The sequence below is a fragment of the Sycon ciliatum genome, chromosome 2 (assembly GCF_964019385.1).
Source record: "Sycon ciliatum chromosome 2, ocSycCili1.1, whole genome shotgun sequence".
Taxonomy (NCBI): Eukaryota; Metazoa; Porifera; class Calcarea; order Leucosolenida; family Sycettidae; genus Sycon; species Sycon ciliatum.
In genome coordinates, this window is record NC_088644.1 from 44,661,230 (window position 1) to 44,687,250 (window position 26,021).

The window sequence follows — 26,021 nt, forward strand, 5'->3', positions numbered from 1 at the left end:
GCAACCAAATTAGTGTGTCAACAATTCTACTTATAATAAATTAGCACGATTCACAAGATATTCCGCTCGTGAACATGTCGTGGTACGAACACGCATAGCAATTACTGTATCGTAAAATGTGTCGACGTAGACGTAACAGATATGCACTCGTGATGTAACAGATCTAACAGACTAACAAATAAATATTACACTCGCGAAATGCATAGCAGTAATACGCACCGCACCAATATTGCAAGCGACCTAGCAGGTCTTAACAATACTGCCCTTGCAGCATGTGACAGTTCTGTACACAAATCGTAACTACAATACACTAATAGTATCAACGTGCAACATGTGACATGTGATAGTTCTGTACACCATATCAAAGCCGCAGCCCAGGTGTTGATGGCATGTGATGATGTTGCGGCCGTATAGAGCTGAACGGAGTAGTCGAATGAGGCAGATGACGAACAGCAGTGGGATATGGAGTCCCCTTGGAAAATCCCGTGCTGAATCGCCGCCGATCTCAAGGTGTTGGTGCCGTTCCAACGGTCAACCCTCCACTGAGCCATGCTGACAGTCATAAGTCTGCGTACGGATTCTTGTATGCCAAACGATTCCTATATTATTACTATTAGACCATATATGACATCAGACACTGGACTCTACATAATTGTATTATGACATCAGACACTGGACTCTACGACAAAAGAACCAAATACAACAACGTGCGTAAATGATAGTCGAACGGAATTTCGCAACATTAGGACTATCGCCGGATGTCATGGTTCGACGCTGGCCATATTCAATGTCACACAGAGTAGATTTAACTACTGCATGATTCTCGTCTACGGTTCTGTTCCATGCTACTTGACGTAGCCAAAGGATCGCACGAGAAAAAGGTTGACACTTGCCACATTATGTCAACATTCCTTTTCAATAGCGAAAGTATGTTTAGCACACCTTTCAAGGACAATATTGATCAGTCACGAAGGAAACTGTCTGTTTATCTATGCCATTTCGAATTACATTGTCAATCCGCTCTAGATAATCGGTGGGATTATTCTTCTCAAAGTGTAATGATGATGCCAGTCCTTCTTCTTTCCCATCGTGGACCTTTCATGTATCGACTTTGCTGTTAGGACAATATAGTGAGTAATAACTTCATGTTCTCCGTTAAGTTCAAATTTGAAATTGAGTAATAACTTCATGTATTGACAGTACTATTGTATTGTAAGCGCACATAAGTGTTCTTGTTCTGTATTGTGCAAGGACATGTGATGTTTGTGGCAACTCTTGATTGTATCTCACTTCTTATTATAACAACAAATGATGAGGTCGCATAAGGAGTTTTACAAACCACCGGTTCTCAAGTGGGAAAGGCCTTCGCGTCTATGGCACTGTATTCTTTGCAATGTTGTATGTCGACTCCGCCGTACCGCTGAGGTTTGCTGCATTGCATACGCTATATGCGCTGTGTGCGGTTTTTACTGTATACACTGTTATGTCATGTTTATATGCGTATGCTTTCCTGATATACGCTGTCATTTGCATGCTATAAATAGCTGGTGATCTTAGTGTTAGTTTATTATATTCAATCAAGTGAACAATACTGTGGAAGAGAAAATAGGTGTCCTCGTGCCGTGTGCTCGTTCGTTCCTGACTTTTAGAAATCAGAAGGGTTCACAACATTTTGGGACCACGCCAGGATTGAAGCGCTCATGACAAAGACACTACGTAATTTGGAGGCCATCGTCATCGCCAATGGAATTGGGTTTAGAATTGGAAGGCGAGAAGTTGGAGGAACATGTAGAGCAGAGGCTCCGACAGTGCGAGCAGCGTGAGGAGCGCAGTGCCAGACGGCAAGAGGAGGCGCTCAGCACCGAGTTTGACAAAAATCTGAAAGAGATTAACGAGCGCTTTGCCAAGGCGTATGAGGGTGATGGTGAAGCTGCCAGTGAGAGTGCGATTGGAGGTACAGCGGAAGCTCCCAGTCACAGCGGTGGGCGTAAACCGTTGATGAAAATATCCTCATTATGTTGAAACGCATTCACTGGAGCGTTATTTCGGCCTGTTTGAGGCCACCTATTCCAAGAACGAGTTTGAAGAAAGCAAATGGCTGCTTCGATTGCGTATCGCGCTAGCGGGTAGCACAGAGGGGAGGATCTGTATTTGCTGCAGAAACTACGAGATTTGCTTGCCTCGCTCGGAAAGACGCCAGACAAAGTGTGAAAGGCGTTGCTGACAGGCAAGCAGCGGTCAGAGGAGTCTTTTCACTAATCCGTTGTGTGTGTTTGCCGAGAGGTAGAGGTGTGGACCACACTCGTAATAAGATGGAAGATAGCGAGGTGGACACCAAGTATAACGCCGATACATTAATATTATAATTATTATTATTATAGGTAAAATGGCCCCCTTGCTGGAAGCAATGGCAAAAAAGGTGATCTAGGATCAATGCGGACCTGGTCGAACGGCAGTGCTACGGGATGTCTCTGCGTCAGGTTCAGGAGCACGGCGGGTCTTACCAGATCGCACACGGACGACAGGGTTGATACTGCCAGGAAGCCAGTGGAACGATCAGTGGCAAGGCTCAGTGCATGGCGATAGCGGTCGCAGACACAGAGAAGCAGCTGAAGTCGCTGCCAAAGGAAGGGAGAAAGGTTTTTCAGCAGCTTATTATGAAACTACTTCAGTGGAAGTGGTGTGGGTTAATTTACCAAATCATGCTGTTTGCTAGGCCTGTCCTTGTAAATCCTATTGCGCTGACGAAAGTGTCTGTTGCTGGCAGTTCCTGTCGAAAAGACTGAAAGGCACCATTCTCAACTCCTGTGTGGGTTTGAGTGGTCATGTCGATGTATGAAACGGTCAAAGTATAGGTTATGATTAGTGGTTTTATGCGGTAGAACGCAAGCAGAATACCGAAAAAAACAAGTGCGAAGATAAGCGCCAAGAGTAACTTGCCGCTTAGTAGTTGTTTGAGTGTTATTTCGAAGTACATGTATTTGACGTTGTTTTGAGGCCGTGTACTGAAACCGTGATTTGCATCCACGAACATATGGTTGTTATGAACCCTCTGCGATTCTCTAAATTGTCAGGATCGAACGACCACATTGCATGAGGACAACTCTTTTCTCTTCCACAGTATATTTCACTTCATCGAATAATTAACAATGAACACTAATAACACCAGATATTTATAGCATGCAAAAACAGCGTACATGCAAAACGTACGCATATAAAATATGACATGACAGCGTATACTGCAAACCGCACACAGCGCATATAGCGTATACCATGCCACAACATCAGCGGTATGGGGGAGTCGAAATACAGCATTGCAACGAATACAATGCCATAAGCGCGAAGGCCTTTCCCACTTGAGAACTGGTGGTTTGCAACATTCTCCCCACCAAAGGGCTTCTCACCGCCGTACAACAATTCACACAAGTCAAAAACGATCCAGGGCTCTGACTACGCGCCCAGAACGCGTCATCCCCTGCAGCTGTGATGATGGTGGTGGTAATGGTGCTGGCTGTTCAGACGCTGGCTGTTCAGACGCTGGCTAATGAGCGACGATAGCAGATTGAGCGGCATCGGCAGGCCCAAGAGCCACGTCCTGTGACAATACTTCTAAAGGCCATAATCTCTGGATCGGCCTCAACAGGGTCCTGGTACTCAACTTAACCTTGGCAACACGACGCTTACCATTTCAACCGAGGAATAACTCGACGATCCGACCTAAACGCCAGAACTGCTTGCGCTTGGTATCATCGAGACCAAAGACTGCATCACACACAGCGAAAGGGCGCGGCATGGTCTGTTGGTGCTTGTTCAGCTGACTTAGGTACTCCACCTCCCAACGATACTTGACATGCTTCAGTGTCCGACTGAGGTAGCGCAATCTCGCTGACATCTGCGTAGCGTCCAGGGTACCTGCTGGCTTCTTTGACGATATCCAGATGTTACCCATCATCATTGCAGGGGTTACTGGTGGCTCATCCAGGCTATCAGACACATAAGTTAGTGGACGACTATTCACCACTGCTTCAATCTCATGCAAGAGGGTCTCAAGCTCCTGGACCCTCAGAAACGCTGTTCCCATTACCTTCTTCAAGGCACTCAACCATTCGCTCATAGAAGCCTCCATGCCATTGTGCAGCAGGAGGATTGAACATCCATGGCACACTCAGTTTGTCAGATGCCGCCTTGAACGTTGTAGCGTTGTCAGATCTGATATGAGATGGCAAACCACGTCTCGCGACAAACTTCCGAAATGCTATCAAGAATGACTCAGTACTTAAACTATCGACCACCTCCAAGTGAACTGCTCTGGTGGTGGCACACATAAACAATGCTATCCATACCTTCGGAGATGACTCACCTCTGCGCACGTACAACGGATCAGCATAGTCGATGCCGGTAGTTGCGAACGGTTTCTCGTGAACAACTCGGTCTTCTGGCAGCGGCGGGAAGACTTCTGAGGCCGCCTTAGCCTTGTAGCGGCGACATGTAACACATCGCTGAGTAATGTTGCGTAGCGCTCGTCGACCACCGATAATCCAGAATGTCTGACGGATGAACGACAAGACCCCTTCTACACCTTGGTGCATCCTTTAAACATCCATTTTCTCCAACAGCCGGTCAGATGATGTTTGCCTAACAGGACTGGGTGCTTGGCTCCATACGCCAACTCGCTGTGCTGAAGTCGTCCCCCGGCTCTGAGCACTCTATGCTTATCCAGAAACGGTGCAAGCTGATACACCTTCGACCCAGGCCTCACTGGTTGACCTTGCTTGATCAGCTCAAGACCCTCAGCGAAACATTCGGCTTGAACGATGCGGTACAATACGTTGTCTGCTGCAAAATAGAGTTCAGCACGAGGCTCAGTGTGCTTTCACTGCAACATCCGAGTCACCATGCCCTGTGCTCTCGACCACTTACTGAATCGGAGCCACCATTCCTTATCAGATTCTCGACTACAGGTGGTGGCTGACACTCGTACTCCTACACTGGACTCATCTGTAGCTGCGGTTGAGGATGCGGTGGGCCAGTCATTGGGCTCCGTGATCCAGGTTGGTCCGCCCATCCAGAACGGACTACGGATCTGCTGTGCACTACTCCCCGCGACGGTAAATCTGCTGGGTTGTGAAGGCCCGGGCAATGGTTCCACACAATGCCGACATTCTACGATATCTCTTGGACTTGACTGACGCGGTTAGCCACAAATGTTTTCCATTTGTACGATGGATTACTGATCCAATGAACGGTAGTGAGACTGCCAGTCCAGCCATAGACTTGCGTGACGGTCACACGCAGCTCCTTCACCACAAACTCAGCGTAGCGAGCCGCTAGACATACTGCTTGTAACTCAAGGCGGGCTAACGTGGGCGGAGACACGGGTGACGCTTTGGCCTTGGCAAATACCAAGTGCGACTGTCCATTGACGACTGCATACAAAGAACATCCAAACGCTTTCTCACTGGTATCCGCGAAGGCATGAAGCGCAATCGGCGTGTAAAGATTGCAGCAAATCCAACGAGGTATGTCAATGCTCACCACTTCGGCCAACTCTCTCCACCATTGCGCACATGTGGCTGCGATGCCATCAGGCCATCGATGCCATCAGGCAATTTATCATCCCAGTCGCCTCCGACTTTCCAGGCTTGCTGTAGCAGTATCTTTCCCGGCACAACTGCCGGTGCTGCTAGACCTAGCGGATCAAACACTGACGCCACACACTTGAGGAGGGATCACCGGGTCCAAACAGACGGCCTATCGGACTCGCCGTGATCATGTGCTAGACATTGGACATCTCTGTTGTCTAAGCCCTTGTACAGCAGGAAACACTTGGTATTTCTCCGGGCATATTTCGGTACATCATTGATTGACAAAGATATAGTTACATTTCTTGTTCCGAGAAAGACTGAAGTATTCCATCAATTTTGTCATGTTCGTTTTATCAATCTTGATGTCATCAAAAATTATCACCTTATTTTCCTGATCATCGAGATCCTCCACTGGACAAACCTTGTCTGGTTGTTCAATGATAAGATTACCAGGAGATATTCCATTGTAAAACCCATCAAGAAGTTGATGTTTTGGTTTTTTAGGGTTTATTGTATAAAGGATGACTTTATCACAGTTCAACCATGATTGTAGAAGCATATAACACAGGGTGTTTGTCTTCCCCTGATAAATAACTGATTTCCAAGTTTCAGTCCTTTTATTTACCTTCCAGTCCGCCGTTGTGAGTGCTGTGTGCGCAGTAGTAGTGGTGAATAATTGTTGTGCGTGCGCTACACAACACGCACAGGGCTCCTTGCTGTTATGCCAGAGATTACCGGACCTGACAAGACATGCCTGATTAACCATTTGCTGTATGGTACAACATTGTGAAGAAGAGGTTTGTGCGACTTCGGCGATAATGGGGGAAGTGTGTGTTGCTCCCTATGTGGGTGCTTGCGCTATTCTTGCCGACTCGAATTCTCAATTCACCACCAGGTCGCACACGGACGACGGGGTGATACTGCCAAGAAACCAGTGGGAGGATCAGGTCTAAAGCCCACTATATCGGCGCATTGCATGTCAATATGGGTCGGACACGCCGAGAAGAAGCTGGAGTCTCTGCCTAAGGAAAGGAGAAGGCGAGACTGTGTGGAACACAGAGATAGGTTGTGTGTTGTCTGGTCCAGCGTCTGCAACGTGTCGAAACAGTAAGCCTGTGACCGTGTCATTTTTCACAGCCTACATAGACGAGCTTGGAACAATTGAGTTGGCAGAAGTGGTGAGCACTGATATTCCACCTTGGTCACCATTGCAGCAGCAGATGACACGTAGTGAGCCCCGAATCACTTGACTTGTGAGCTGTTGTACGACACGGAGAAGTCCTTTGGGGAGGGGGGGGGTTACAAAACCACAAGTTCTCGCTGATGACATGGTATTCGCTTGAATGTCGTATTTCGACTCCGCCGTACCGCTGATGCATCATGCATGGTATCAAGAGTACATACCCCCCCCCCAGAGTGTGCAACGCCGATCAAGCTCTGCATAAGATCTTGGTCGAGCGGAATCGGACCTTCTGATGTCATGCGTACGCTCCACACCAGCGCAAGGCCGGTCTCGAGGCAGGGCACCATTGTTTTTGATCCGAGAGTACCCGCGACTTCCCGGGTTCCCCTCAGATGTGTACGGTATTATGACGCAAAGATCCGATTCCGCTTGACCAAGACCCTATGCACAGCTGGATCAGGCGTTGCACACTCTGGGGGGTTATGTACTCTTGATGGTATACGCTATATGCGCTGTGTGCGATTTACTGTGTACGCTGTCATTTGCATGCTATAATTATCTGGTGGTCTTAGACTGAGTCATGATGTTTCATCAAGGGAAATATTCCGTTAAGAGTCAATAGTTTTCCTTGTGCCGTGTGCTCGTTCGTTTCTGACACTTACGAGCATCAGAGGCTTCATAACAAAGCATTTCACACACAGCGTCTACAACTGTTCCCTTCAATCCAGTGCAGCAGATAATAATACTCACAGATATTAGAGGTTTGTTCATCACGTATTCGGCTTCATAACAAAGCATTTCACACACAGCGTCTACAACTGTTCCCTTCAATCCAGTGCAGCAGATAATAATACTCACAGATATTAGAGGTTTGTTCATCACGTATTCGGCAGTACTCTATATAATACACAGTTCTACAACTGTTCCCTGCATTCAATGGCGTAATTGAGAATACTTACAGTGTTTTGAGGTTTGTTAGACCAGAGAACACACCATCACTTAAAGTCTGGATCTGATTATTATACAAATCTCTACAAACGACAAGCCACAAGGACAATGTTGTTGTTGCTTAGTTCCGGGTAGTGCACAAAACACCCAGTCTAGGATATAGCAGTTCTAATCTAAAAGGCCGAATCATGACCTTGTTTTCAGAAATAACCTAGACTCCTAACCCACAACATGATTCATATGCAACTGGGTTAGGTTGCGCAGTTCACATATAACACTGTAAAATATAGTCTCCGTCATTTTTCTACTATTGTCAAGCATGAGGTTTGTTGCAAAGCTAAGAAAAATGACAAACGTGCAGAAGGAGCATGGAAAACGAAGGTCAAACGAAACAACAACAGGAAGGACACGGAGAAACCACAAAGAACAAGCAGTAATAAATAATAGAGCGGATACAAATCCATACTGACCAGCCACCTAAATCTTTATCCCTTGACAAGACATACAGAATCCCTGGATTTCTCTCAAAATCCCTGAATGTCACGAAAAAGAGCTTTCCCGGCAAAAAAAGGTTTGACGGCATAAACTGCAGATCTGTACAATACTGTTCAACCCTGCAGTGCAGTTCGATCAGTCGTCGCCCGCGCCTGAAAGTGCAGATCTTGCAGGCTAGGCTGGTCAGGTCTTGAAAGTGCTATGCACAGTTTGAAGTGCGATTGCGCACTGTAATTTTTGGAAGAAGAAGAACGGGACATTCGAGGCGATTCCATGGAGTTTCCGAAACATTTTGTATCAGACAAAGATGTGACTTTAACGTGAATTTGTTTGAAATCCACGAGACCCCGGGAATAGCGTATGAAGACTCTTTTACGGGGAAAAGAAATACAATGGATGAAAATGCAATACAAATTTAATGCAAGCTCAGAAAACCAGAAAAGGAGAAAAATGTAACCCAAAAGGTGTTCGTAAGCATCTGCGATTTGCTGAATGGCATTGGGCCTCTACGCACCTGTTATTTGTGTGTGTGTATGCTTGTGTGTGTGTATGTGTTCGGATGCCTGGGTGTGTATGTGTATAAATATGTGTTTGTGTGTGTGTGTGTGTGTGTGTGTACAGGACAGGACATGTGTGTGTGTGTGTGTATGTGTGTGTGTGCGTTACCAGAAGAGCAGGGTCACCGTTTTCAGAGACATTTCTCTGGAGTGCTGAACATCCATAGCACATGGTCACTTAGTGCGCTGGACTACATCCCACAACTGCCGGTAGACCAAGATCTCGCTAGTCCCCCTACACTGGAGGAAGTTTGTCGTGCTATTGGCAAGCTCCAGAGTGGGAAATCGGCTGGAGCCTCTGGTATCCTCCCGGAAATGCTGAAATTTGGCGGCGAGCAGCTGTTTCTCAGCCTTCATGGGCTATTTGGCGATGTGTGGCGTGAGGGTCGTGTCCCCCAGGAGTGGGTAGATGCCATACCGGTGCCAATACCCAAAAAAAGGTGACCTCTCCAGGTGCGATAACTGGCGTGGGATATCTTTGCTGGATGTCGTAGGCAAGGCACTAGCAGGAGTCATTCAGCTACGCCTCCAGTCTCTCGCCAAAGAATTCCTCCCGGAATCGCAGTGTAGCTTTCGCCGTGGCAGATCATGCTCCGACATGATATTTACCATCCGCCAACTCTTGGAGAAGAGAGTAGAACATCAAACCAAGGGTTTCTTTGTCTTCATCGATTTGCGCTAAGCTGCCATCGCTATGTGCATCACTGTGCGTTTTTACCGGCGTTTGTACCATGATGGTTTGCGGTTATGTTGTAGTAGTTGATTTTCCTGGATTTTGCCAGGAAAACCGGGAGGATTCGCCTGCATGCAAATCTTGACGACCAATCAGGTACCAATAGGTACAAACCACATGACCAGGACCAAGACAACCAGACCACGGACTAATCACACTCTCATTCCCAGACCAAACTAGCACTGCGCATATACAGCATTTACTTGACAGTCACTCTCACACAGACGGAACCAAATTCTCACACTCTGCCACTGCGTACTCTTGCATCCACAACACTATAAACGTCACACATCACACCATACTCGCACATAAACTTAAGACCATATTGTCCCTGGTGTTGGGCAGACTGCTCAGCAAACTTTCTCTCCCCCACTCTATTACTCGAATTCTTTATTATCTCCCAACCTTTTTGTCAGAGCCTGCCAGCCTACCCGTGCTTTGTTTCCGCGTTCCGAGCCTTCCCGTATGGCTTTGAGAAACGCTCGTATAGCGACGTTCAATGTTCATGCTCTGTTTTCGAACTCAAAACCCAGACAACTCGCTCGTTATTTGCAAACGTATCGGGTCGACTTCTGTGGACTTCAGGAGCTGAGAACAAAGGATCCGTTCGTCAGAAGTATTAGTAAAACTCAAAGGCTGGCGAGCTTTGGCCTGACAGACGACAGCCATGACGGAATTGGCTTCGCTGGTTCAAAGTTCAAAACTATTTGAACTGTGCATTTCTAAAATAAATAAAAAACTGCCGGATCTGGTGGGCTGTGTCGACCTATCGTTTCCGCAAGCCAAAAACTCATCACTGCCAGTTCGGTTTGTCGTGGCACATGGACCCACGAACCCAAAGTACAAAGGAAGAGCCTGAGCTCATAGACCAGTTCTACGACGCATTATCTTCCGCATGGTATGGGACAAGCAAACGAACGCGTGTCATCGGAGTGGGTTCAACAGCAAAGTTGGCAGCGCTGTCACCTCACAAACGGTTGAAAAATGTATTGCTGCATACTGCCGGAACACAGGTTCAGGACTTATTCGAAGACCTCGAAGATCCACAGGCGTCGGCTCTGCCTGCGGATGACCACGAGTGCAAGGTTACGTTACGGAAACTGAACGAACATTTCAAGGCCGCGCCATATCCTGTATACGAGCGTCACGTGCTGCGCCAGATGACCTTTGCTAGGAATGAGTCGGTGAGTCAGTTTGTTGTAAGATTACGCGTCCAGGCCCGCTTGTGTAATTTTGGTTCCGCTTGTGACGACATGATCCGAGACCATGTGGTGTCATGCATTGTGAATGTCGAGTTGAAAAAGAAGTTGTTATCAGATCCAAAACTAACTTTGGGTACCTGTCTCGAGATTGCAGCTTTGTTTGAGGCAACCCAGCAACAAGCTTCGTCTATGGGTTCCTCTGCTGCTATGAGTACACCATCAGAAGTCCACGGTCTCTCTCGTAAGCACTCTGTGTCGCAGAAACAGCAGAAACAACATTTCAAGTCGTCAGGTAAAACGGATCGTGCACGTAAACCTGCGAGAGTGTCTGTTTCTGCTTCTACTTCCTCTGAGCGTCTCTGTTTTAGGTGTGGCAAGGCTGATCATTTCGGTCGGGATCCAAGTTGCCCAACGCGTGGCAAAACCTGCAGCAAGTGTCAGCGTCGTGGGCATTTCGCTTCCTGCTGCAATTCGCAGTCGACGTCCCACATTTCGTCCGAGCCAGAGTCACTGTTCGACTCCTTCAGCATTGGTGCTCTCACCGACGATGTGTCAGCTACAGATAAGTGTCAACCTAAGTCTATGTCTCATCCTCCCATGATGATTGATGTATGCGTTAATGATGTAGTCTGTCCGATTGAAGTCGACACTGGTGCTGAAGTTTCAGTATTCCCTAGTTCTTTTGGAAGGAGCAGTTTCCCAATGTTTGTCTGAATAAGTCTCGTGCATCTCTGCATTCGTATGATGGTAGTTCCCTATCTGTATTGGGTGAATGCATTGTCGATGTACGTTACGAGTCTCACCAGTTTCGAGACACCATCGTTGTTGTAGAGGGTAGTGGTCAGCCCCTGTTTGGTCGAAACTGGATGTCCCACGTCATTATAGACTGGTAAACTGGATGTCCCACGTCATTATAGACTGGTCAAATTTTCCTAATGCACAAGTCCATACATTGTCGCTAGATAGTCTATTGCGTCAGTTCCCTACCGTGTTTCAAGAGGGCCCTTTGGTCAGTCTGCCAAGATCCAGCTTCAAGGGTCACCCACCCCCAAGAGTTGCCGTTCTCATCCTGTCCCATACGCCGTCCGCACTAATGTTGAAGCGGAGTTGTTGCGTCTAGAGGGGAAGGGGATCATCAAGCCAGTCTCTACCGCTGATTGGGCACCCCCGTGGTGGTTGTGAAAAAGAAAAACAACACCATCCGCTTATGTGCAGATTTTAAAGTGTCTATTAACAAACACATTGAAGCTAACCAGCATCCTATTCCCAACCCGAGTGATTTGTTATCGCAATTATCTGGTGGATCTGTATTTTCCAAATTAGATCTCAGCCAAGCTTATGCTCAGCTACTGCTCGACGACGACAGTAGGCGCTATTGTGTCATCGCTACGAACAAGGGTTTTTACGAATTCACAAGACTACCCTTCGGCGTTAGCTCAGCTCCATCAATTTGGCAGAAGGCCATCGAGCAGGTTCTTCAGAGTCTAGAAGGTGTCGTTGTCTTTTTCGACGATATTCTCATTTGTGGTAACACCCAACAACAACACAACGAGCGTCTACGAGCAGTCTTCCGTCGTTTCGCAGAGACAGGGCTGCGACTGCGTCGTGAGAAATGTGAGATTGGTAAGCCGCAAGTTAGTAACCTTGGGTTTACATTGTCGAAGGCTGGTCTACAGCCCAGCCGGGAAAAGGTTTTGAGTATTCAGAATGCCCCGAGGCCCCATGATGTATCTACCTTGCGTTCGTTTCTGGGGCTCGTGAATTTCTTTGGGCGATTTATCCCCAATTGCTCGTCTTTGTTACAACCCCTGAACGAGTTGTTAAAGAAGGATGAAGTCTTTAATTGGACGGATGCATGTCAGTCAGCGTTTGCCAAGGTTAAAGAGTTTCTCATCGCCGATCCAGTTATGGCTCATTATGATGTTACCTTTCCACTAATCTTAGAGTGTGATGCATCCCTTGCTGGTATTGGTGATGCTCTTCTACATGTCATGCCGGGGCCAGTCTGTTTGGCCAGTTGTATATGTGCCACGTGCTTTGTCCAAAGCAGAGAGTCATTACAGCCAGATTGAGCGAGAGGCGTTAGCTATTGTGTTTGCTGTTCGTCGCTTACACCAGTACATCTACGGTCGTGAGTTCATTCTGCGCACCGACCATAAGCCTCTGATCAAGATCTTCGGCGAGCGCAAGTCGCTAAGTAATACGTTGGAATCCCGTCTACAGCGCTGGGCCGTGATTCTCGCTGAGTACGACAACATCATTGAGCATATTCCAGGTAAAGAAAATGTGCTAGCAGATTGTCTGTCTCGTCTGCCTTTACCATTGTCTGCTGCTGAAATGTCTGCAATTGTTAGTGCAGTCAGCAGTCATGCATTTGACAACTGCGAGTTAATGCCTCTACAGAGTTCGGATGTCACCAAGGCTAGCAAATACGATTCTGACATTTCGTTAGTAATGTCCTACACACTGCATGGTTGGCCTGCTACAGTTCCCGACAGCTTAGTGCCGTATAGCCGCATCTGGAATGACCTAAGTATTGAGCAGGGTTGTTTGCTGTGGGGTTCCCGCGTCATTATTCCAGTTCAGTTTAGACGCCACTTATTAGAGGAACTGCATTCTTCACATGCCGGTGTGTCTCGAATGAAGAGTATGGCGCGAAGCATTTTCTGGTGGCCAGGCTTAGATGCCGATATCGAACGATTAGCCGCCGATTGCAGTCTTTGTTAGGAAAGCTCTAATCTGCCCCGCAAGGACTCTGTTCACCATTGGGCATACCCCAATGCTGCTTTTGAGCGTGTGCATCTTGATTTTGCTGAGTTCGAGTCGCAACAGTTTCTGGTCCTAGTTGATGCATTCTCTAAGTGGATTGACGTATACGAGCTTGGTTCATCCGCTACGACTACTAAAACAGTGAACTGTTTGCTTCGGTTCATCAGTACATTTGGTATTCCTAGAGTGCTAGTATCTGATAACGGCCCACAATTTGCCTCTAGCGAGTTTGCTGCTTTCTGTGCCCAGAATGGTATTAAGCATCATCGTACGCCGCCCTATCATTCCGCCAGCAATGGACAGTGTGAGTGGATGGTGCAAGAGCTGAAGACGGCTTTGCGAGCAAGACCTCACCATGTGTCTGTGTGTGTGTGCAAGTGTCTCGCTTTCTTTTCGATTACAGAAACACGCCGCACAGCACTACTAAGCAGAGTCCCGCGAGTATTCGATTGAAGAAAGCCCCGACCACGCGTTTGGCGCTGCTGCAACCAAGTTTCGCCACGGCTATGCAGCAGGCTCATGAACTCGACAGTACTGCGTCTCGTGAGTTCACAGTGAATGCACCATTGTGGGTGTACAATGCTCGTCCTGGCTCTAAGCCCAAGTGGCTAGAAGGTTTAATTTGCAAACGACTTAGTACGTTGACCTATTCTGTGATGGTAGGAGGAGTCGTCCGAAAAGTGCACATCGATCATGTGAAGTCCAGAACAGCTGAGTCTGCTAGTTTATCGGCCGAGTCCGACGCCATTCTGACAGTGTGTGAACCAAGTGTTACTCTGACAGTCGCTACAGCAACTCCAACTCCTGAGTTACCAGCTTCACCGCCGGCTCAGTCGTCCACTGTCATTGATACAGCAGCTACTGCTATTCCTAGTACGCCTACTACTGCTACGTCTAGTACGCCTACTACTACTGCTACGTCTAGTACGCCTACTCCTGCTACGTCTAGTATGCCTACTACTGCTACGTCTAGTACGCCTACTACTGCTACGTCTAGTACGCCTACTACTGCTACGTCTAGTTTGTCTACTACTGCTGCTACTCCTGTTAGTATGCCTGATGTGTCAGGGCCTGTTTCGTCAACTCCAGTGTCGCTGCGCTTTTCGTCAAGAATGCGCCGTGCCCCTGATCGTGTGTAATAGATCAATCTATAACAATCCTCCTTCCTTAAAGAAGTAGTGAAGTGGGAATAGCAATAATGCATATACATATGATCAAAATGCATCAAAACAAACTATATACAAGAGCAAATCCTTATATCCGACTAACTATGATACAATACTATGCTATTACAGAAAAATATCGGAATAGGACACTCTAAGGCAATGTCAGAATTGCTAGGCAAGTCACTCATGACTAATGCTAAGATAGTCACTCAATACTCACAAAAAACCATGCGTCTTGATTGTCGTAACTTAAAGATTTACTTAAAGATTGATCTATTATTAATATTTGTGGTACGATCTACCATCTACGTTCTGCTACGTGTGTCGTTCTACGTTCCTTTGATGCATGCATGACGAAAAGTGACAATGTCTTACTTCATTATGAATCAGTCTTCTTCTGCATTACGTCTGCATGGCTGACTTGTGTCTTACTTTGGTACGAGCTGACGAGGCATACTGTCGTGTCATAGCGCCATTAGTGCCACGACAGCACTGACGTGGCTCTGCTGCTTATCTCTCCATGATTGCCTTTAACATGTTCACTTCTAAATTATCCTAGAACAAACCAGATGGTGTTTCCTGCTGTGGCATACGCGTGTTGCATGGAATGAATCTTGCGTGCGTACGTTATAACAATTTCTCCTTGTCGCAACTTGGCTACCTTAGCTACAACTACACTACACTACACTGAAACCACTGCTACCTGCCTGCCACAAGTCCGGCCTAATGCCGGCTGGGATGTCCGAGACGATGTAAAAAGACTGGAGCTCGAAAAGAACGTTGTGTCACTTTGTGATTCTCCATTTGAAAGCTCTATTTTGCTGCCTCTGCCGACATGGCAGGGAACATGTACGGGATAGGGCCAGCCATGGTCGGTCACGTGATGACAGCCCTAAGCCTACCGACTGCAGTCACTGCACACTGAACAAGTTCAGGCATGATCACGTCTTTTCTCCTGGCAACTGGGTGTCTGTTCACCTACCACTTGCTGTCCACGCACCTTTTCATTACGAGGTCGGCGAGTCTCCATACCACGACATATCTGCTGTGTTGTTTCTCCAGGCTGCAGGACCTCACTTCAAGCATCTTCTACTCTCTGTGTAGGCACTCCTGCCGGCGCCATCTCCTCAGACCTTCTACACCATCACACTTGTCATTTTGCTCTTACTCATAGCCCTCTGTTAATAATCCCAGCATTCTCTTTAAACCACAACCGAGTCCATTAAACCAATGCAATCTACCCTGTCCTTACATTCCCGGGTCATTAGCAGCACACCCATACATTAGAACGATTATGTGACACCGACTAAGGTCTATAGAAATCAAACCGAAAACATCACAATTCTGCGATCTAAACCATACCGCACAATGCGAAAACGTATTCTAAAACAAATCCACAACGGATCAACTGTACGGCTTGTCATGAATGAGGTATCTTTGAAGGACAGTGCATACACATAAAGAGCTTGTTCGCATAATATGCACATAAGACAATCAGCCAGGAAAACAAGATTAGGTGAGTTTAACTGGTGCCTCGGTTGCAAAATAAACATAGAAACATTCTTTTTTTACTCTGTTTTTGCAGAGATGACGGGGCCGAGTTTTACAGAATAGTTTAACTTACAGATACTGAAGGAGTGTTAGGTTGGCAAATACATCGGGAGGTAGGCTTGCAAGTCGATTCGAGTACAGAAGTCTAAAAAAGAGACGAGAAAAGTGCATCCAGGAGAATACTTGTGTACAGTGATGGCCGGTAACATATCAGGTGGTAACGGGTTATAGGAAATGTGTGCGGTGTCCTATAAATCATCCTTATCGTGTACAAGTAGATTTAAGAGAGCATGTCCGAGGAAACCAGACGTTGCGTGAAAATAATGTCTCCGGTTTAAGCCAAATTGTGCAGGTGATTTTCTTTTGAGGTGTAGATTGACTGTGCAGATCCTTTGAAAACGTTTCTCAAGGGAACCCCATAAACTGGCCTTCTCCTTGAAAAATATCACTTGATAAATTAAGAGGTCTGTTTACAAGCGAGCCATGCCAAAGTTTTCACGAACAAGCTACGAACTAAAACTCCATCAAGTCAACATTTCCCAAACTTCTCGTCACAGCCTCCCAGGCTACCTGTGCTTTGTGTGCGCGTGCCGAGCCTTCCCGTTTGGCTTTGAGAAATGCTCGTATCGCAACGTTCATTGTTCCTTGACTGTGTCCGAAATCATAACAGCGACAACTCGCTCGTGATTTGAAAACATATCCCGTCGACTTCTGAGGACTTCAGGACCTAAAACCAAAGGACCCGTTCGACAGAAGTATTAAACTCACAGGCTAGTGAGGTTTTGCCTGACAAAAAAACTGTCGTGCACCCGCACATGTTGTCCAGGCGTCAGGGGCCCACACGGCTGTTAGCTGCACTTGGATCGCGGCAACTTAGTTTTCTGCACGTGAACCATGAAAAATCAATGCATGCTCATGCATAACCAGTCAGCTGGCCTGCTCGCCCACGCATTTGACAGGTAGCAATTCCATTAAAATTGAGATATTGCTTCGTTCTAAGTCTCAAAACAGTTCTAAAGTTACCAAACCACGCTGGTAATCGATGGCTATTCAATGTTAACATCTTCAGGAAGACTTCAGCCGTTTCCCGAGAGTTTGGGCATCGTTGCCGTTATTTTTCACGGTGTTCTTCTTCCTCCTGTCCGGAGCTGCAATTGCATCCTGGAATTATTTGAAAGGTATTTCGTGCGGGCTGTGGGGGGTTCCAACAGGCATAAACTGACATCGATATAGGATAACTGGTAACTTTCACCCTTCAAGGAGGTAGAGCAATGAGAATTTTTTGTGGTGGTCGTCCAATTTTTGTGGCGGTCGTGGCTGTATTTGTGCACTTCCAGCTTCATTCTGCCTGATACCACTCTCTACTGTATGGGAATCGGTTTTTAGGCACCTGTAGCTGTCTTATTTGGTAGATCTGATGTTTTCAATCACTTGAGACACTTTGTCTAGCCTATTTGTCTTTCGTTCATGCCATCTATCAGTTTTGTGGCGTGCCTTGGCCTGTATTTGTGAAGTTCTCGAGTAAAGACCCTAATTCTTGACTGGAGTCACGACTTGAATTGTAATTGCTGGGCGAGCCCTCGTTCACGCAGTTGTCCTTATCGTAATAGTCAATATCTGCTTGCTGGACGGACTAGCGGCTAGAATGGGGATGACCAAATGGTCCAAGTGTGTACTAGTACACGATTATTGTTTCCATCGTCGTGACATGAGCGTTGTGGAATTGCAGTCGTCTGCCTTTGGCACTGAGGACATGAGGAGAGTTGATTGTTACTTCTGCTGAGCAATGAAGCGATCATCAGCTCTCTTTGTTCTAATTATTGAGAGGACATACCGGCATCGCAATCAAGTAAAGATTAGGTAAACCTCGCCAACCTCCAAAGAGAGTCGAAGATATTTTCTCCAAATGCAAAGACGATCTTTGTGAGTTTGTGCCTTGCATTTGCGTGCATACATGAGCAAGTCACGGACCACGGCACGTGCGCGGTTACCATGCCATCTTGAACCGACGCCATCTTTCTAAGTTGCCGCTTCTTGACAGCCGTGCCCAGCCTCCCTTTACACGCAGCGTCTACAACTGTTCCCTTCAATCAGTGCAGCAGATAATAATAAATATGGTGGTAAAGACACACCTGGCAATAAGGCGGTAAACACACGCCTGCCCACACATGCTCTCTAGGCTGCAAAGTTCTAGCACAGAGCTCTCCTTCTCACCACCACCACCATCAGTTCGCGCCTGGTGCCTAGTCGATGCATGGATGGCGGTATCCGACATAGCAGGCTGGTACATCAAGTAGCGCATGGCACATAGAAGATGACACAGCAACGACATAGCTCAATTGCGACGTACGTTTCGTCCCCGCTGGACTCATCAGGCATTCTTCTTCTTGGATGTCCTCATACGCAGCTTGACTCGGGACTTGATGCACCAGCCTGCTATGTCGGATACCGCCAACCATGCATCGACTAGGCGCCAGGCGCGAACTGATGGTGGTGGTTGTGAGCAGGAGAGCTCTGTGCTAGAAATTTGCAGCCCAGAGGGCGTGTGTTGGCAGGCGTGTGTTTACCGCCTTATTGCCAGGTGTGTCTTTACCACCATATTTATTATTATCTGCTTCACTGATTGAAGGGAGTTTAGGATTGTAGTAGTTCGAATCTAAAATGCCGAATCATTACCTTGTTTTCAGAAATAACTCCTAACTTAAAGTCAAGAGCGATCTCTACAGCATCTACCGGAAATACCCATCCCCTACTAATTTCAACAAATACAAACACCAGCGTAACTATGTAAAATGCCTTTCCAGATTCTGCCATCGCTGCTACATCCACAACCTCCGTGCCACGATATCTCCCACAAACCCTCGCCTCCCATCCCTCCCTGTGCTCATTCGTCAACTGCGAAATCCTACCAGCGCCCGGGTCATACCTTCGAAGATGGTGGGCCCCAATGGTCGAACAACCACCTCTCCGGCATCCATTGGTAACTTATTGAACCGCCACGTCGTCAGTGCTGGCTTACAGGTTGACCCCGATGCTCCTATTCCCACTATTTCCTCCCTACCTCCACCAGCAACTACATTGCACTCCCTGATCATCACCTCATCGACTGTTCACAAGTATATTGCAAGACTGCCTCTGAACAAATCCCCCGGAGCTGACAGGATCACCAATGAGATCCTCAGGAAACTGAGCTACTCAATTGCCCGCCCACTCTCCATTCTTTTTAACCTTTCCCTCTCCTCCGGCACATTCCCGTCACGATGGAAGTCAGCCACTGTCATTCCAGTGTACAAAAATAAAGGCGACAAGAAGAACCCGTCTAATTACCGACCAATCTCCCTCCTGTCCTGCGTCTCCAAACTGCTAGAGAGAATAGTGTACGACCGCTTGTACGACCATATCTCCCCTCTTCTTCACCCCGCACAATCTGGCTTCCGTCGTAAGGACAACACATCCCTGCAATTCTCCCGCATAATCCAAGACCTCTGCTCCCTAACAATCCAGCGGCAGGTCTCCTGCATCTGTTTCTTCGACCTCTCCAAGACCTTCGACACCGTGTGGCACAAGGGCCTGATCGCCAAACTTCGTGCCCATGGTGTCTCCGGCTCCCTACTCGCCTGGATAACTAGCTACCTCTGGGACCGAAATCAGTGCGTCACAGTAAATGGAACCTTATCTGACCCCGAGTCTGTGACATCCCGAGTGCCCCAGGGCTCCATTTTAGGTCCCCTGCTCTTCCTCACATACGTTAATGACCTCCCCTATTCAATTCCCAATATTTCTTTGTTTGCAGATGATACCACTGTCCTTGCTTCCTCCCCATCTCACGCCACCCTGTACCCCAAAGTTCAGACCTGTATCAACAACATTATTCACTGGATGAGCACTTGGTACCTTAAGCCAAATGTTACCAAAACCGAGCTCCTCCTTTTTCCCCCTCCCACAGATCCAGTGCCCATCTTCCACTTTCCCGATGATCCCGGTCACCCTATCTCTGTAGCGCCCCGCCATAAACGCCTTGGCATTGTCATAGATTCCGCCCTCTCCTGGTCTCACCATGCTGATCATGTGTCGTCAAAAGTATGCCGATCTGTCGGCATAATGTCAAGTCACTTGTCCCATTTGCCCCAAAATTGCTGGATTAATTTTTATAAATCATACATTCTTCCCCTCTTCACGTACGGCTTCCCTGCCCGGTCCACCATTAACAAAACCCACACAGGTAAATTAGAAGTTCTCCATCGCCGTATACTGCGCATCATATTTCGTACTGATCGTTATATCTCAAATCTAGACTTGTATGCTGCTGCATCCACTACCACTCTGCAACATTACCTTCATGCTTCCAAGTGCACCCTGGCACATTCAATTTTTTTCTTGACCAGCACCCTGCTCATTTACAGTCCCTTAATTGGTTCAATTCAGGTGGCACCACCCGAAGCTGCGTTCGTCTTCCCCTAGCTAGGTCTACCCTATTCGTAAATATCCCTTTCTTTTCCTCCTACTCCACGTGGCTCCAACTGCCTCCCAGTGTTAGACAAGCTCCAGATATGCCCAAATTCCGTACCCTCGTCAGACAGCACTTCAGTATCTCCCAGTAAACAAAGTCACATTCACCACTTCCGCTGCATAACTCGCTGAGCATCCCATTGCTTTGTAAGTTGTTAATCCCTTCTCTCTTTGTGCACGTACTCTTCATCTTCTTTTTTCTCTTCTTTCGTGGTTGGTGGCCCTCTCCTCAATTCAATTGGCTGTCTTGACATGCCACGAGGTGCAGAAATAAATAAATAAATAACCACAACATGGTTCATATGCAACTGGGCTAGGTTGCACAGTTCACATACAACACTGTAACATAATTATAGTCCCCGTCATTTGTAAAATATAGTGAAAAGAAGAAGGAAAAAATGTTACGAGTTATGACTAACTGTCCACCAACGTACCCAGATCTTATACAGTCAGCGAGTGCGACAAAATGGCACAGAATTGACAAGGAGTATTGTTTCTGAGTTAGTCATAACTCGTAACATTTTGTCCTCCTTTTTTTCACAATAATTTAATTGGCTCACCATCCGAGTAAAATATGGTCTTTGTCATTTTTCTTCTATTGTCAAGCATAAGGTTGGTTGCAAAGCTAAGAGAACACAATTTCTAAGGATTCAATGTTTGACAATGCAGAAAAATAACTGGCCGCCGCTGCTTGAAAAATATATTGGCTTGAATTGCTACAAATTGCGTGAGAGCGGAATATGATATTAAACAGAATACCTAAACGGGGGCTTCCCAGGGACTCCTTGGCGGATCATCAGAAGGGGTCCAAAAATCCTCGGTCTTCATTAGGGTTCGTTTAGTTAATGTTTTGTTATGTTTGCACCCCCCCCCCTCCCCCCTTTTTTGTTATATTGATGAAGAAATGAAGCAGAAATAGGGGAAGTGCGTGCCGTCGGCCTTGACCAAATATGCTAAAAAAAGAGCATACTATGCTCGTCGCATATCAGGGAAAACGTCCATGATATGCCATAGGCTTAGCAAGATATGCAAAAAGATAGGCCACAATATGCTCGACATAAGCAGAAAGTGTAGATCACTTCAGTAAAATTACAACCTTGGAATATTCACTGGCTTCACGGCTATCATGCTTATGGTGCAAATCAAAACACATGCGGAATAGTATGGCTGGGGTGTGTCCCCAGGAACCGTAGCGATAGTGTTCATCCATGGGGAAATGTAGCAAACGCCTCAACCATTCCAAATTCATCCATAAAAGGCATTTCTGAACGCATTTTGTCCATAATATGAATGTTTTGTCCTCGTTTTCTTCAGAATTTTTGAATTATATGCTGGCTTCATTCCAATATTCCCTTTGTGGCTCAATATGCCATAATGAACTGTCTAACAAAATATATGCGGAAATATGCGCAAGCATATTTGGTCGAGGCCTAGCGTGCCGTAAGGTTTGAAAGTTCTGGAAATGTCAATGCTTTTTGAAAAGAATCTGTCATTGTTTTAGAGAATTATCCAGAAAGGGTGAATGACTCATGGCTTCAATTAGTGATCTAAAGGCCATATAATCTTCGTTCTGCGTCTCCTAAAACTTCAGAACATTTGAAAGTTATAGAGGGATACATGATTTTGCATAAGGCACTGTAGGGCAGATCTGAAAATGAAGGGAAATATTGTTGCACCATTTACTGTGCTCTGCCGTCTGGGTATCCTATGCACGTAACACTTTTCATCCAAGGATTAGGGTTTCACCTTTTGACGGTACCTAGTTACTGCTCTGGACATCTGGACATCGTCTTCCATTCTCTCAATGGGCTCTGACTTTCTTTCAAACTCTTGCTCGTTACGGCTCAGGTAGACGCAACCTGTCTGTGTAGGATCTGATTGCGCTCTTCCTTCAGGCTCTTTCCTCTTTGCGTATCACCTGTGATTGTCGGCTGTAGTCGGATGTCCCTTTGCTATTTGGATGGGCACTAAGTGAAATGGAAATTTTCTATTTCACAAGGAAAAAAAGTTGGAGACGTATCCAATTTCGAAAGAAAAGGTAACAGCACCGACGCAATCCACACAGTCAAGTAAGCCAATTTCGTGACCGAACGTTTTCGCTCCCTTCTCATCATGGGTATGTACAGGGAATAATGGAAAATGTCAAAATACAGCAATTTATAGAGCTACAGCAAAAAGCAAAGTTTTTTTTATACGAAAGTCCACTATATGTATAGATTATAGACCGGTCAGGAGGTCTATACAGGATATATAGACCGAGTAAAAGACCGAGGTCCCCCGAGGTCTTTTACGAGGTCTATATATCCTGTATAGACCAACTATGAGGTCTATAATCTATTTATCGTGTTCTCCACGCAATAGTTTCTTTTCATATACGACATATCCTTGTAATTCTAGTATTATACTATAGCCTATACCGCATTGTACTGCATTGAAAGTCAAGATCATTGTTTAAACTAGATTAGCATTGGTAGCACAGTGGCTGGGTGGTAAGGAAGAGTGACTGAGATTCACAAGGTTGTGGGCTCAAATCCCATCTTGTGTATTTCTGCTTTCTTCAAAAAATTCTTTTTCTAAGTTGGAGAGAAAATTTCTAAGTCCAAGAAATTCTAAGGAGTCAAATATAAGTAGTCAAATATATCGTGTATTTGACTAAGTAGTCAAATACGCGATATATTTGACCACTTAGGTATCAGGGAAATTAGTGGGGTCAAATACTAAGAAGGCGATAATCCCGGATACTCTGATACCACTAGCACCTTAATACACTATATCAAGAACATCCATTGAGTTTTTGTAATCATTGCTGTCTGATGATCGAGACAGGCGTGAATGTCACAGCCAATCCAAGCTCGGTATCCCATTCTTTTTGTATGAAGCTCTGCACCCTGGTGCATTGAGCACTCTTTCGAGGACCACACCCAACTTTCCGTGTATTCCCGGATATGTGCGAGAAGTGTTGGCGGGGCCAGGCGGCTCTGCCGACCTCAAAGTTTATATTTATATTTATTACTAAAACAATAGGAGGACAGAGGAAGTGTTTTTACTGAGAGTTTCACGCTGGTTTGAACCAGCTCTACCACTCGGTATTGAGCACTCTATTGGACAGCCTGGAACCTCTCTGTTTTATATTTATTATTACATCTCAAGACTCGGTGGGAACACCGGCCAATGTTAAGAGAGTGGTTGATTGCCAACCACGGCGTTATATAATAATAATAATAATAATAATAATAATAAGGGGAGGGAAAAAGAAAGAGTAGCAAAATGAACAGCAACAACAACTCCGTAAAGAAAGATAATGTCAAATAAAAACAGTGAAAACCACAGAGACGCAAAGGACATGTGGATAATGAGCTATTTGTGTCGTAGTAAATAAGGGGCGGCACGGATCTTAAACAGGCGGAGTGAGGTCAGATCCTTAACTTCTCTGGGTAAAGTGAGCCAAACCGAAGAAGCAATAAAGAGAGGGGAGCGCAAAAGAGTGGATGAGTTACTCTTAGGGAGTAGGAGCGAGTTTCTAGTTCTTAGAGAAGAAAACCAATTAAAACACATGAGATGAGATGGGCACAAATCAAGCTTAATAGAATGGACAAGAGAAGCCAGGTGTGCACTGCGTCCATGTGATAACGGGGTTGTGTGAGCGATTGTATAAAGGGCGGATCATGAGAGCATGCGTGGATGACGGAGGAGAATTTTAAGGATTTTCTTGTGGTGTATTTCAAGCTTTGCAGCAGCGGAAGAGGATAATCCAACCCAAGACGTATCGGAATAATCAAAATATTGGGCGAAGGTAGGCCAAATAAAAAAGAAGCTTGCAAGAAATTGGGAGGTAGGAGCAGTGGGGGGAGAGAATTACTAAGGATTTACTTGATTTTTTCCAGATATATTCGGTGTGGGGTACCCAAGAGAGTGCAGAGTCAATCACAATGCCAAGGTGTTTGTGAGAAGACAATTGGATTTGGAAAGTTGGCATGAATGAGGGTTGTGAACTCCGGCTGGGGCGGGAAGAGCATGACCTTTTGTTTTTGATACATTTGGGGACAACCTCCAGGATGACATCCAGGAAAGAACTTCCTGAATGCCAGCACGCAAGTTGTTTTTCAGGCCAGCAGCAATGCCAGCACGCAAGTTGTTTTTCAGGCCAGTGAGGGAAGCTGATGAGGTGAGAAGGGTCGTGTCGTCAGAAAACAGAGACGTTCCAGGGAAGACTGCAGGTAAGTCGTTTACGTAAATTGTAAATAGTAGGGGACCAAGAATTGATCCTTGAGGAACGCCCGACAATACTGGCTCTGCAGCCGAGGATGTGCCAAGCACAGTTACGTACTGATAACGCCCAGAGAGATAAGATTTCAGCCAGGAGAGTGGTCTTTTGTGTACCCTGAAAGCATGCTCGAGCTTTGCCAAAAGTCCTCGATGCCAGACGGTATCAAACGCCTTGGCCAAGTCAAGGAAGCAAATGCCAGCAAGCGCTCTGGTATCCCTTTGCTGGCACACCTGCTGCACGATGCGGGTCAGTTGAAGGGAGGTGGAGTCGCCTTGACGAAACCCAGATTGTGGAGGACTCAGAAACGGCGAAACATGTCTGTATAAGTGATCATAAAAGATGCGTTCACATATTTTGGACACGCAGGGAAGAAGAGAGATAGGGCGGTAGTTTGCAGGTTCGTGGCGGGAACCTTTCTTGAATACAGGCATGACATTCGCTGTTTTCCATGCGGAAGGGAAAATGCCCGTGGTAAATGACATGTTGAAAATATGGCACAAAGGGAATGCTATGGATGGTGCCAGGGCCTTGAGGACCCGGTTGGGGAAAGTTCTCGTAGTCTACACATACAAAGCACGCCATAATGAAATAGCGTTGTTGTCCCACTGGCCCCCGCCACACAGCAAGCCGAACTTTTGATTGTGTCTCAATTCCTATTATTATACCAACGAATGATGAGGGCATAGGAGGAGAATGGAAAACAAAGGTCAAACGAAAAGTCAGTGCCGATCTTGCAGGCTAAGATGGTCAGGTCTTGAAAGTGCCGTGCACTGTTCGAAGTACAACTGCGCAGCGTTTTTTATTTGGATAAAAGGGACATTCGAGGCTAATCCATGGACTTGTTAGGAACATTCTGTATCAGACAAAAAACATCACTTTACCGGGAAGTTTGGTTTGAAACCCCCAGGACCCCGAGAGTAGTGTATGAAGCCTCTTTAACGGGCAGAAGAAACACAATGGATGAAAATGCAATACAAATTTAATGCAAACCCCGAAAACCAGAAAAGGAAAAATTCAAACCAAAAGAAAAACAGTGCGTGATTAACATTATAGAGT

General features: G+C 46.3%; 1 protein-coding gene across 1 annotated transcript in view; it reads right to left on the bottom strand.

Annotated features, from left to right (window-relative positions):
- Nucleotides 1-26,021, bottom strand: part of LOC135810260 (leucine-rich repeat-containing protein 15-like) — a 342,979-nt gene that overhangs the window by 166,928 nt on the left and 150,030 nt on the right. Inside the window, exons 12-13 of the mRNA XM_065323740.1 lie at nucleotides 16,263-16,334; nucleotides 7,728-7,799 (exon numbers count right to left, since the gene is read on the bottom strand). Coding sequence (XP_065179812.1) covers nucleotides 7,728-7,799; nucleotides 16,263-16,334 — 144 coding nt within the window. The remainder of the gene's footprint in view (nucleotides 1-7,727; nucleotides 7,800-16,262; nucleotides 16,335-26,021) is intronic.